This window comes from Pseudorca crassidens, chromosome 7 (assembly GCF_039906515.1).
Source record: "Pseudorca crassidens isolate mPseCra1 chromosome 7, mPseCra1.hap1, whole genome shotgun sequence".
NCBI classification, from domain to species: domain Eukaryota; kingdom Metazoa; phylum Chordata; class Mammalia; order Artiodactyla; family Delphinidae; genus Pseudorca; species Pseudorca crassidens.
In genome coordinates, this window is record NC_090302.1 from 99983489 (window position 1) to 99997935 (window position 14447).

The window sequence follows — 14447 nt, forward strand, 5'->3', positions numbered from 1 at the left end:
AAACTCTGCCAACCATGGCCCAGCTGGGGATGGGGAGGGGGCTCCTCTTTCTTCCTGCCCTTGATCTCCTGCTGGTACTTTCCAGTGGTTGAAGCCAATGAGAAGCAAGAAGGCAAGGGAACTTGGCTGTTGTTAGTCAACAGAGGTCAGCCTCCCAGGGAGCGGAGCAGGGAGGAGAAGGGCAGAAAATAGATCTGGAGGGGCAAACAGAATATAAATATCTAGCACAGTGGGGAAAGGGGAAAATGTTTTCATTATAAAATCTGTTTTCTTTAGGGCACAGATTGACTTGGTTATTTCATTATAGCACTACAGAGCAAAGGCTGATTAGCCAAAAGGCCTTAATAAAACAAAAAAAAACTAAATCTAAAGCATTATTTAAACTATGAATTGCTTGGTATTTTCAAGCTTTAAATATATATCTTAAACACAAATCAAAGAAGCCATCAGGGTGGTCAAAGAATAAAACGTAGATGAATTTCCAAACTATGGATTTAACTAGTTGTTACAATCAACCTGGATCTGATGCTCTTTTTATTTTTCTTTTAATAAAGCTGTTTCAGATATCCTAAGCTACATCCCCCTTGATCGTTTTTTTATATCATTATAATGGTAGCAGGGGTTGAAAGAACAGCGTTAGTGCCATATGTAAAGAAGAATATTTACAGCAGGGGAAAGGGTAATGAAAATAGCTATACAATCTTTTTGATCATTTGTGTTTGGGTTGTGCCCTGCTTTAGGTATTATCCTGCTTAGTACAGATTGCCTCAGTTAGAAGATCCCTGTTTAACAATGCAGAGAGGGCCAAGTTTCTCTCTCACCTTGTTGATGGTGTTAAACGAATACTGGAAAACCCACAGGTAAGATTTTTGAGAATGTATTTTTATTTGTGTGTGTGTATGTGTGTATGATTAGTATCTGTTACGGCTCCAAAGAAAAATCAATCTAGAGGTCACACTTAGCAGAAATCATAGAAAACAGTTCAGTCTGTTTAAATCTTCAGAAGATTTAAGTGAATCTTAATCTTTGTAGATTTAAATAATACCCAGAAGAGGAGCTTGTATCCTCTAGCTTCAGGAATGTAGGAATTGTGGGAAGGGATCCCCTTTGGTTGTTGTTGTTGTTCATTTTTATTGGAGTATAGTTGATTTACAATGTTGTGTTTCAGGTGTACAGCAGAGTGAATCAGTTATACATATACATATATCCACTTTTTTTTTAGATTCTTTTCCCACATAGTCCATTACAAGGTATTGAGTAGAGTTCCCTGTGCTATACAGCAAGTTCTTATTACCTATTTTATATATAGTAGTGTGTATATATCAATCCCAGTCTCCCAATTTATCCCTCCCCCTCTTATCCCCTGGTAACCATAAGTTTGTTTTCTACATCCGTGACTTTACTTCTGTTTTGTAAGTAAGTTCATTTGTACCCTTTTTTTTAGATTCCACATGTAAGCGGTATCATACGATATTTGTCTTTCCTTGTCTGACTTACTTCACTCAGTATGACAATCTCTAGGTCCACCCATGTTGCTGCAAATGGCATTATTTTAGGGAAGGGATCACTTTGAAGGAAAACAAGGACAGAGCTAGTCATTTTTCCCAAAGAAACTAAGAATCTAAAATTTGTTTTTTGTTTTCATTTCCATTTTTTTGAATGTACATTATTTACCTAAGTATATAGGGCTACATTTAGGTGGGAGGGGAGTTATTTCTCGTTCAAATATTTATTCCATAACTCAGTTGCCCTTTTTGTCTTTTTCAGTCCCAGAGACTCAGCTAACACCTCCTTTTTTTAAGTATTTCTTCTTCACACTAGAAAATATCATAAAAACAGTTCACTTTTAAATATACTCTGTTCTCTCCCTCTTTTTAAAAATTCATTTATTCTATCAACAAATTGTATGGAGCCGCCTACCATGTGCCAGGGACTCAGTGGCAGCAAAACAAAACCTGCCCTCCTTCTCTAATAGAGGAGGACATATGTAAGGAAACAAGTATGCTGGTGTAGTATGCAAACAGATGAAAAGTGTTTGATATAAGTATATAATAAAATACATAAACACACTAATATAGGAGTATGTTTATTGTAGCAAAGATGATATAATATATGAAATATTTGTGTAACTTTGCTACTGTAGTTTAGTTGTGCTTAATGACAGATTTGACAGATGTGAAAATAAAAATCTCATTACTTTTCATTTGATTGGTGGGAAGCAAACAGACCAGTCACATCTTAGATCGTGCCCGTTTTCTGCCATTAATCAACTTTACAGCCCTGGGCAAGTAGTGTTGTCCTCCTGGGCTTCTGTTTCAGACTTTTCCAATTGAGGCTAATAACCCCATCTCACAGGATGATTATTATGGACAGATGAGATAATAGATGTAATAATCCCTTTTAAAAGTGACTTTTTAAAAAAATGCTTTTAAACATTATACAAATGTGTCATTCTGAATGATGACCTGCAGCAGATTCCCCCCTGTCCTCATGCCATCCCAGATGTCATTCGGGAAGAAGTATAATGAACCACATTTTACATTTTATTTTCCTCCCTGTGCTGTCACCAGAGTTTATCAGACCCAAACAATTACCATGAGTTTTGCAGACTACTGGCCCGATTGAAGAGTAACTATCAACTGGGAGAACTAGTAAAGGTGGAAAACTACCCTGAGGTCATCCGATTGATAGCTAACTTCACAGTGACCAGCCTACAGGTTTGTCTTTAATTGCTTGTCCTTTTCTTCCTAAACATTGGAACCTCTTCTCTTACTCACTGGTTTTATTTAACCTTGTAAGAATTTTTTTTTCCCTTGGCAGAAGTGAATGTAAGTATAGGGCAACCCTGCACAGAGTGCTTACTATTGCAGCCTACTCATTCACATTACAGAAGTTCAAGGAGTGTGGTTAGAGGAGCATAAGGGAACTGCAAGAGTAATATTTAGATTCAAGACTGGGAGAATTCCCTTGTAGTCCCCCAAAAAAGGCAAGATTGGAACAGGGAGCTGGGCAGAAGAGTGAAGAGAGACTCAGCGCCCTCTCTTTCTTAGTCATGTGTAGGCAGTGGTTCTCACAGGCGATGGCTTGCATCAAAATCATCTGGGGAGCTTGATGAGAAATGCAGGTGCTTGGGTCCTGCCCCCATAATTTCTGGCTCACTAGGTCCAGGGTGGAGCCTTGGCGTCTCTGTTGCTAACAAGCTCTCCACGAGATGCTCGTGCTACTGATGTTTGAGAGCCAGTTACTCAGCCAGCTCAAAACAGCTCTTGTCATTGGATGTTTAATCTCTGAAATACCACTAAACACATTAGACTAGTTGCCATGCACAGAACAAAGCCCATCAAAGTTTATCCTCATTCTCTCGCTCTCTTTTTTTTTTTTTTTTTTTAAGAAAACTCTTTATCCTTTGTGTCAGATGGCATGGGACTAATGTATCATGTACAAAAATGAGAACTATGCCTCCTATTCTCTTGGTTTTCCTTAGCATTGGGAGTTTGCCCCAAATAGCGTGCACTATCTCCTGAGCCTGTGGCAGCGGCTGGCAGCCTCCGTGCCATATGTGAAAGCCACAGAGCCCCACATGCTGGAGACTTACACTCCTGAGGTCACCAAAGCCTACATCACATCCCGTTTGGAATCTGTGCACATCATACTGAGGTAAGGAAACTGGGCCAGCCTCCCTCTTTCCCCACAGGTATCCTGGCATCCGACTTGCCAGAGATCAGACACCCAGTTGGCAAAAGCGTACTTGATATGAGTCATATCGGAGCTAACACCATAATGGGCATTTTTTTCACGTTAGCACAATAGCTGAGGAGAGCATAAAGTCCAAAAGAAGAGTTTTTCTCTTTAATATCCTATTCATGTCCCTACTTCACCAACCATAGCAGTATCTTTGAATACAAAATATATCAGTATAATGTTTGTCCTTGCCAGTGATTTCCTTTAAACATGAGAGAAGCATTTATAAGCTATAGATGACAACAATTATGATGTGTAAAATATAGGTGCTTAATGTGAACTTCTAAAGAAATGAGTAGATAAATAAGCTACACAATGCAGAGCTTACTAGAAGATGTAAGAATTCCAGGCAGCCGATCACTGACTGCATTATACTGACACATGGTTTCTGTCTTCCTTGACTACTAACTGGACCAGAAGTCTATAGTAAAGAAATGTCAGACCCTTTAGAAATGACCTATGTAAAATGGAGTTATTCTAGGGACTTCCCTGGCGGGGAATGGTTTAAGACTCTGAGCTTCCTGCGGGGGGCATGGGTTCGATCCCTGGTCAGGGAACTGAGATCCCACCTGCTGCATGGCGTGGCCAAAAAAAAAAAAAGAATGAGGCTATTCTTTGTGTAGGGACTTATCTTGTATACTTTTTTCATTGGCTATTTCTCAGGGGAATTTACTTGGACTCTGAAGGTTTGGGGTGTTTTGGGGTTTTTTTAACTCAGATTCTTAATTTGCTCAGAATCAAATACTTTTTTTTTTTTTTTTTGCGGTACGTGGGCCTCTCACTGTTGTGGCCTCTCCCGTTGCGGAGCACAGGCTCCGGATGCGCAGGCTCAGCGGCCATGGCTCACGGGCCCAGCCGCTCCGCGGCATGTGGGATCTTCCCGGACCGGGGCACGAACCCGCGTCCCCTGCATCGGCAGGCGGACTCTCAACCACTGCACCACCAGGGAAGCCCTATAGTCATTTTTTTTTAATTCTACTTCGTTTGACTATTCATAATATTTATACATTTTGCTACAGGAATATTGTATTTGACATGCCACAGCCCAGGGAGGGTTCGTATTACATGGTAGAAGCATCATAGTGCCTCCCTAAAATCTGAAGATTTCTGAATTCCAAAACACATGTGGTCACAATGGCCTCACACAAGGGACAGGTTACTTGTAGTCACAAAGTTTACTTAGTCAGGAACAAACAAGAGGCTGAGAACCAAGAGCTTTTAGGGGTGAGAAGCATAGGACTGAGAGGATCATGGCAGACAAATGTTAAGCAACTGGGAATTGGAAGACTGGACACCAATGGGCAGAGCATACCTACAGGAGACTGATGCTAGGTTGAGACACCTTCCTTCCTTGGTAAAAAGTGGGGTTGGGATCTGGGCCTCTACAACGGTACGGGGTGGACAAATGGAGAAGGAGAACTGCTGCGACAGAGAAATCAGTAGGCATATTTTAAGAGAGCGCCTTCCTTCTTCCCTTGGGAGTAGAGATGGACTGGAAGATCCCCTGGAGGATACAGGTCTGGTCCAGCAGCAGTTGGACCAGCTGTCTACAATCGGGCGCTGTGAATATGAGAAGACGTGTGCACTCCTCGTGCAGTTGTTTGACCAGTCTGCCCAGTCCTATCAGGAGCTGCTCCAGAGTGCCAGCGCCAGCCCCATGGACATAGCAGTGCAGGAGGGTGAGTGGACAGTGGACTGGGCCTGGCAGAAGGTGCTGTCAGCACGCTTTCGCTCGTTGCTACCTCTCTTTCACCCTTCCCCCCAGAATTCTTCCATCATCAGTTAGCTCCATACACACAAAAGAATATTTGATAATAAATGCCACAGGGAACTAGGGAGGAGCACCTGAAATCATACCTGCAGCGGGTATGTTTAACTTTAAGAAAGTACTGCACTGTAAAAATAACGACCCTGTCTGATAGGGGAGCCTTGGTCATCTAATGAATTTCGCCCTTGGCATCACCCTTACCGGAGCAGAGGAGTAGCTATTCTCTGGAAGAAAAGTTAAACTTTATGACTTTTTCAGTTTCTTGAGATTAAGGAAGCTCATAGTAAGAAATGAACCTCACAGTGTGGAATTTCTTCATGAAATGATCACTGGTGGTGACACTAATGGGTCTTCTTCCTGTTGCAGGAAGGCTGACGTGGCTGGTTTATATCATTGGTGCAGTGATTGGTGGCCGGGTCTCTTTTGCCAGCACTGATGAGCAAGATGCTATGGACGGTGAGCTTGTCTGTCGGTAAGTGCTCCCATGGAGGCTTCCTATTTCACTGCTATGACCCTCCCACCCCCTTTTGGGTCGTGAGACCAGGGAACTTGACATGCTTCTGTTAGTGCATTTCTCCCCATTTATAGAATATAAATATAATCTAAGCTGATTGACCATGAAGAACTGTTACAAGTTCAAATTCAAACCTTTTATTAAGTACAGCAACAACCATGCCTGCAGTCCTTACTAAAAAACCATCTGCAGTAATTCAGCAAAGGAAATGATGGATATAGAATTAAGCATACTGGATACAGAGTGGAGAGTAGCTTTTAGTTCTGTTTAAGTGCAGCACCTCAGAGTTAATGAAATGTGGACTGCTTTTGCCTTACCAGAGTAAGTCTAATAGGAAGCTGTGGGTCTTCAACTATCCCCAAAAATGGAATTACAGAATTTCTACAGCCTTTCAAATCTCTTGACCATACACTTTCCCTCATACAGGATCTCAAGTTACTTCGTGTCTGTGATTCTAATCTTACTAAAAACCTGTAAATGAGCATTTAGTGATTTCTGAAACTTTACTTAACATAGAAATAAAAAGGCAGGACTTTTTAATAGCCTGCAGAGGTTCTCAAACCTTTTCTTCAGGACTCTTTACCTTCTTAAAAAGTATGGAGGCCCTCAAAGAGCTTCTGTTTATGTAAGCTATATCTATCGATACTTATTGTATTAGAAAGTAAAACTGAGAAGTTTTTAAAATATTTATGAATTTGTTTAAAAATAACAATAAGCCCATTTCATGTCAACATATGTTTTTTCGTTGTTGTTTTATTTTTTGTTGTTGTTGTTTGTTTTTTGTGTGTGTGTTACGCGGGCCTCTCACTGTTGTGGCCTTTCCCGTTGCGGAGCACAGGCTCTGGACGCGCAGGCTCAGCGGCCATGGCTCACGGGCCCAGCCGCTCCACGGCATGTGGGATCTTCCTGGACCGGGGCACGAACCCACGTCCCCTGCATCGGCAGGCAGACTCTCAACCACTATGCCACCAGGGAAGCCCCATAATGTTGTTTTTAATAACTATTTTTTCAGAAGAAGTGAATGAGAAAACTGGCTTTGTTTTAATGTCTGGCATAGTAGAAGTCAGCTGGATTCTCCTTTCTGCTTCTGCATTCAGTCTGTTGTGATATCACAAGTCTTACAGCCTCTGGAAAACCTCACTGCAGCCCTCATGTGAGAATGCGAGTGAAAGGGCAAATAATGTTTTAGTATTTTTATGAAAGTGGTTTTGTTACCTTGCAGAGAACTGCTACCCTGAAGGGTTCTAAACTTTCAGATGCTCTCCTTAGAGATAAACACATTTTAACATGATGCCTTAGAATTTATTGGTCCCCAGACATTTCAATCCATAATTTTTATTCTTATTCTGAAAATCCCCATTGGTCTCTTTCCACCCCCACTTTATCTGTCAGATGCCTATCTGCCCTTAGGTGCCTTAATCCTGACTAAAGTCTCCACGGCATATCACACTGGCATTTTTTGAAGAGTTGATCAAAGATTTAATAAAGATGAAATCCAATACCTTTCTGATTCTGTAGCCTGCTGTGATACTGTGTGTCATAATATAGATTGAGTTTAGACAGTGTCTCATATACTGGTTCTCAACTTGAGTGTTCCAACACGATGAATGAGTCCAATTCACTCATGATGTCACAAATAGTTTGTTACCTATTTTCACTATCAAAATGCCAAGTGACTCACTTGTAATCGCATCATTCTTATTCATCCCAGCATTCCAGTATGCTTTCTTTTGAGGGGATGGGTGCAGGGAAGAGGGATGAAGTCACAGGTAGCATATCTGCTCTTGGCCCCTGGAAGTGTCACCTGCCTGTGAACATCGTCCTTCATGTGTCTCCTTTCCTTTTATGGCTCCATGAGAAAAAAGATTGCGAGCCACTGGTATTTAGTCCAATTGACCTCATTTTATAAATGAGGAAGTGGGGCTCAGAAAATAAATTGCTTTACCCAGGGTCTCACAGAAGTTTCAAGGATGACCATAACCCTGGTACTAGTGTTTTTTCCACTATTTTTAAGCAATTATGAGTTCTGCCTCCATCTACAGTCTCGGGCGACTGGAAGTTTTAAACATGTAACCGGTCCTTCATACTCCTCGGCTGAGGTTCCTGTAGGTCAGAAATGGAGAATTTTGTTCCCTCAGTGGAGCTTAGAGCTTGCAGAGAATGCCTTTCCAATAGGATGGGTGAGGAGAGGGGACGTGTGCCTACTTCAGGGGAGGTTGGTTTTCTGCAGTGACCAGGATATCCTGCTGTTGAGAGAATCATTGCTCTTCCACCTCTAGGGTGCTCCAGCTGATGAACCTAACAGACTCTCGCTTGGCTCAGGCGGGTAACGAGAAACTAGAATTGGCCATGCTGAGCTTTTTTGAACAGTTTCGTAAGATCTACATTGGGGACCAGGTGCAGAAATCCTCTAAGGTAACAGACTCTCAGTTGGCTCCATTTAGTTCTCACTTCTGGTTGTGGCATTTCTGATTAAGAGAAATGACAGAGAGCAGTTTAGATACAATCTCCAGATTTCATGTATCAGGATAAACCAAATAGCTCCTCTCGGCTTGTAGAATTTGGGGAGACTCATCAAAAAATTGGGTCCATTTTTCTAGTACTTCATGTGCTTAATAAATGACCAGTCAAAACATCTGTTGGTCTCCCCCAAATTGGCAATTCTCAGTCTCTGTACATGAGTTGATGTTCAGAACAACAAAAGGTTTTGACAGTCTTTTTGTAATTTCAGGGTTGAAGATAACTCAGCATCTATCCAGTATTTAGTAATACTTAGAAACTAGCTCATTCCTTCAGTAAAGACTTCCCCAGCATTGTTGTCCATTTTCTTCTTATATCTTAGGCTCCTGAATGAGGACAAAACAATACTGGGATACGATTTTTCTAATCCATATTTTCTGGTTACTTTCTCTTCCCTAAACACACCACCAGCTGTACCGCCGACTCTCAGAAGTTCTGGGCTTGAATGATGAGACCATGGTCCTAAGCGTCTTCATAGGAAAAATGTAAGTGTTTTGGCTTGCCATCAGCAAGAGTCCCTTGCAATCCTGTTGCAACTGTAAAATGTGATCTTGGCATTGTGCTGCCAGTGCCTTGGTATTCCGGCATTGATCGTTTGCGTCAGAAAATTGTGCATTTGAGTGTGTGACAAGCTGTGCTTAGAGATATGGCCCGGCCCCAGAGCATTCCAGGCTTGTACAGGCAAGGATTTCATTTTGTTCACACAGAATCTCATCTACAGCCTCTGGAATCACGGGTGAAGCCCTGCCATGGCATTAGCAAAACAGACCTTCCTCCCCAGCGATTGGTGCTCAGCTCCTCACCAGATCACCCTGCTGCCAGGATGCCCAGAGTGGGCTTTCACTTTCTGGCACTGATTTCCACTAGGTGTGCCCCCAGGAGCAGAGCCCCACTCTAAAACAAGGCTTACTCCTCTCAAGAAGCATAACACCCTTCGAGAGTCTTGAATCTCCAAAATCTAGTGCTATTGTTTGGATTGTCATCAAAGTTGGAGCTCCTGATTGGCCCTTTTTTATTTTTTGTTTGTTTGTTTGTTTTTTAAGTTATGCCCCTTTGTTTACATTTCCCCCTTTTTAGGAGCTCAATTTATCAAAGCACACATTAGGAGCCAAATAAATATATTACCCAGGGCTTGTGCAATGTGACGTTTTGCCTCCTTCCAACCATCCCAATCCTAAACACTCGTATCCATGAGCTGGTTAATCATTTAAGATGAAAAAAGCAAAGGGGGTCTAAAGGACTCTGCCAGCCAAGAACCCAGAAGCAAGGGCTACTAGAATTCTGCAGCTGACAGTGGATGGTGCAGGTGCAGAATTGCATACGTCTGCATGTTATCACTGCCGCAGAAATCTCTTACCCTTGCTGCAGAAATCAGCCCTGGAGTGCCCCAGAATTCCAAGGGCCTGGGTATGGGCCAGTGTAGCTTTGGAACCAAGTAGTGAAGATTATCTGAAGGATAATTTTTCTAGTCAACCAAATGTAAGTACGGAGATTTTATACCCATTTTTTGTGGTTGTGATGTCTGTGAAGTGGTGATGCAGATGTGTGGTGACTCTTGATGGATGATTTTCTTCTTCTCCCAACTCTCAAAGATACCAGGCACATCAAAAGTGTCTCCTGCTTTTTTTTTCTTTTTGTCCTCCAGCATCACCAACCTGAAGTACTGGGGCCGTTGTGAACCAATCACCTCCAAGACACTACAGCTTCTCAATGACCTCTCCATTGGATATCCTTTTCTAAGCTGGCTTCTGGGCGAAACAGGAACTGTGGAGTGCCACAGTCTTAGAGATCATGGCCTCCTCCATTTCTCTTTTAATTTAGCTGTATGTGTACTTAAGTATCTTCCATTCTCATAGGAACCAAAGACAATACCCAAACAGAATCCAGGAATAATTCCAGACCCTAAAAAATGAGCCAACCGACAAGCTAATAGTCTACCACAGATTAATTCCTGTCTATCTCTAAGATCCAGAAATACCCAACAGGTCTGTCTGATAGGTACACACTCTTTGTAAACAAGGTTTTAGCATAGGTGGCAGCAAAGTCCATCTGAATTTTTCTATCAGCTTATAGGTAGAAGCTGCCTGATTACAAACTTTGCAATAAAAGTAGCCACTACACTTCCTCTTGACTTGGACTCAGTCTGCTGTAAAGGTTGAATTGCTCTAAGACAGCCTTTCACAACCAGGGGTCTGCAAGAGAAGTAAACCCTATAAAAATGATCTGAGTGACTTTTTTCTCAGTTCTCCCAAAGATCGTACATAGCTAGTCTCATTCTAAATGCATAGGAGAGAGGTTAATTCACCACACAGTGGATGCCTGACGTGGGCTTTAGGGCTTAATTCTCTCTTAGAAGCCCCATTGAGAAAAGCTACTCTAGGATATCATGATTCTTGGGGGAAACTGCTGAGTTTTATCTCTTTTCTTACAGATAGGACTTTGGTATGGGTATTCTCTCACTAATCAGTTAAATTCTGCTTAAAAGAGAACACCTGTTTTTCCCATTTGGCAGTGCCATACTCAAATGGTTAAGAAAAATAAGATAGCTGGGTATGGAATTCATAGTACTCTAACCTAGAAAGTGCGCATCCTGCATTAAAGATTCTTAGTTTGCATCACACTTTCCTTGACCCTCTTCCTTTGTCTTTACATACAGTAGTGTAAGGAAACTGGTGAAGCTGAGTGCGGTACAGTTCATGCTGAACAATCACACGGTGAGTGGTTGAGCCCCTCGTCCTGGTTCTGCTCTCCAGCCACACACACACACTCTCTCAGCAAACAAGGGAGATGTTTAAGTTGAGCTCCTCGGCGCTGCTGCCGCCAAAGGCTGTGTCCTGACTCCTGTCACACTGCCAGGTTACACTTACTGTCGTGAGAGCTGCTGTTTGGGATCCAGATAACCTGAGTTATGGTGAAGTCACCGACTGTTACTCATATGGAGATAAGTTAGTTGTAGGTAACAATAACAATAGTTTTTTTTTAAAAATTTTAATACCCCTTACACCCTTAAGGAATGATAATAGAGCCATTAGCTTGAAAGGGCTCAGTAATTCTGAAATTACTGGCTTGCATTCTACCTCTGACCCATGTTTTTATCTTTTTAACTTGTTTTCTTTTTTTCAATAGAGCGAGCACTTTTCATTTTTGGGTATTAACAATCAGTCCAACCTGACAGACATGCGGTGTCGAACTACCTTCTACACAGCACTTGGGCGTCTCCTCATGGTGGATTTAGGTACTGCAATAAGTCCTAGAGGCTCATGAAGTAATCTGGCATGGTTCTAAATTTTCACTTGAGGCTAGAAAACTAGATGTGGGGGAGGTCTTTTTTGTTGTTTCAACAGTAACAAAACTAGCTGAAATGACAGTCTGATTTCACCAAGAACAGATCATGCTATCATGGTCCCTGTAACTGGAAGAGGAAAACAGTATGAGTCTGAAGTTTTCATTTGATGTGCAGTGGTTCTAAAATTCTATTCATAATTCTCATCTATAAAATAAGGGAATTGAGAATTCCTAAATGCATCTTGTTAGCCAGATAATCCTCTCCTCCCACACTGAGGTGCAACCCACCTGAGCCGGCCAGCACTCCTCAGTACCCACTTCACTGGCACATGTGAACCAGGAGAGCTTAAGCACCTTTCTGGCTCTGGTTGTGATATTAGCAGTTTGGGCTCAACTTATAAACTGAAGCTTAATAGTATCATAATTTTTTAGCTATTTAAATTTAATCCTACTAAAATTACATTATAAAACCTTCTATATTTACGAAAGATTACTTAAAAAAACAAAAAGAAAGGTATAAAAAGAAGGGCCTCTCCACAAGCGCCTGAATGAAGTTCAAGTCTCATCTAGTTCTCATACCCCAGCCTCAGTCCTTTCTCAACTGACTATAGTTCTCAATTAAGGAAACATAAGCAACATAGTACGTTGTACACATCAGAATCTCCGATATTGAATCTCAGTATTGAAAAAATTGGGGCATCCCCGGACTAGATGATTTCTGCCGTGACGATTTTTCTAGTTTAAAAATTATTTCTATACATACATTTTATTCTGAAATTGCTACTAGTACCTATTGGGATTATCAAGGGACCCCCTCTGAATTATCCTTGGGTCTGCTCATCTGTCATACCATCTTATTTTCCATGCATACACAGCCTTGCATTTTTTTCTGTTGGGGTCACACCCCGGCTTGTTTTCCTTGCAGGAGAGGATGAAGATCAGTATGAGCAGTTCATGCTGCCGCTCACAGCAGCGTTTGAGGCTGTGGCCCAGATGTTTAGTACTAATAGTTTCAACGAGCAAGAGGCAAAGGTGAGTCCTTCACCCACTGATTGATCAGCTTCTGGTTGAGGGCAGTCCCTGAGAGAGACTTGATTGGGTAGCACTGCAGAAAATAGTGCTTATCCATAAATTTTCCACTAATTTAGCTTTTTACTCAATCTCTTGGACTCCAAGGATTTTGAAATAGAAGAACCAGTGTAAGTTTATAAACTCTATTTTTATGTTAAAGTGTGTTCTTAAAACAGCCCTTAGGATTTTTTATCTAAGTTTTTAAATGTATTAGCATCAAGTTATTTTATATGTTTTCTCATTGCCTTTTTAATCTCTGTTGTATATTTAGTTATGCCCCCTTTTCATTTTCAATACTGCTTATTAGTGCTTTCTCTCTTTTTTCTAGACGTCTTGCCAGAGATTTGTTACTTTTTGCTTTGTTTTAGCTCCATTTTATCTGTGTTTTGTATTTCATTCATTTCTACTCTTTATCTTCATACTTTTTCCTTGGTGTTATTCTGTGGTTGTAACTTCTTAACTTTTCAGCCCTTCTTTCCTAATGTAATCATTTAAAACTATAAATATCCCTCTAGGTATATTATTCCACAAGTACTTTTTGGTTTTGGTTTTTTTAATTGGCATAAAACTTACTGTCTTAGCCATTTTTAAGTGAATGGTTTAGTAGCATTAAGTATATTCATATTGTTGTGGAACAGGTCTCCAGAATCCACAAGTTTTGGTAGGTAACATTTTCCATTAGCATTCAGTTCTCTGTATTTTCTAATTTCCATTAAGATTTCTTCTTTGACCCACGAGTCATTTAGAAGGGTTTGTGAATTTCCATACAAATGGAATTTTAAAGTTACCTTTAGTTATTGATTTCTGGCTGTCAGAATGGTCATTTCTTGGTTTTTTGCTTTCCTCATCTTTTTACTTCATGCACACCTGCTCTCTTTACCTATAGATCTCTGTACCAAAACCAGAAAACACTAGACTATTAATATTTGTAGGACTTTTTTGCAGTGTTCATAATGACACTGATACTGAATTTTAGACCCACCAAATAGCTCAGGGGTATTGCCCCCCAAAATGCCAGACTTTACCTGACATTCTAAAATTCTCCTTTTTCATCTTTAGAAAGCCTCTTAGTTTTCTCTCTCCAGATTAGCAGGGAAGTCAGAGAGCAACACCATTTGCCCAACTCGCTTCTCTTTACTTCAGCGTTCTGGGGTCTGAGATGGGTACCATTCAAAGCTAAGGTTAATGTGGAACAGATCAATAACAGGATAGAGTATCAACCACTGTCAAGGATAAATGAGGGATATCAGTGAATATCAGCCCTTTCCCCCATCAAAAAACAAGTAAAATTAATGAAAGAACCACCTTGGCCATGAACTACAACCATCACCATATCTCTGTCGTGCCTCATATAACAAGTCTTTTAGATTGCCCATGTCTTAGACTTAAAATTGAGCTTATGGTATCTGTTCAGGAATAGAACTGTTTGCTTAAAGCAGACTGTTAGCAGAAGTGCAGACATTTTTGATAAATGAGTCAGGATACCCAACTGTGCCTACTGACGACTGTTAGCTTTTGAAAGGGCTTTTATTGCTGTTCAGAGCCCAC

The 14447-nt window shown here is 41.1% G+C and overlaps 1 protein-coding gene across 2 annotated transcripts in view; it reads left to right on the top strand.

Moving 5' to 3' along the window:
* XPO7 (exportin 7) overlaps positions 1 to 14447 on the top strand; it is an 86119-nt gene that overhangs the window by 60061 nt on the left and 11611 nt on the right. For both annotated transcript variants that reach the window (XM_067745072.1, XM_067745073.1), the window contains exons 9-19: positions 741 to 860; positions 2571 to 2717; positions 3485 to 3657; positions 5227 to 5420; positions 5876 to 5981; positions 8303 to 8438; positions 8955 to 9028; positions 10189 to 10269; positions 11194 to 11257; positions 11670 to 11778; positions 12754 to 12860. In XM_067745072.1, the coding sequence (XP_067601173.1) occupies positions 741 to 860; positions 2571 to 2717; positions 3485 to 3657; positions 5227 to 5420; positions 5876 to 5981; positions 8303 to 8438; positions 8955 to 9028; positions 10189 to 10269; positions 11194 to 11257; positions 11670 to 11778; positions 12754 to 12860 (1311 nt within the window). The remainder of the gene's footprint in view (positions 1 to 740; positions 861 to 2570; positions 2718 to 3484; positions 3658 to 5226; positions 5421 to 5875; positions 5982 to 8302; positions 8439 to 8954; positions 9029 to 10188; positions 10270 to 11193; positions 11258 to 11669; positions 11779 to 12753; positions 12861 to 14447) is intronic.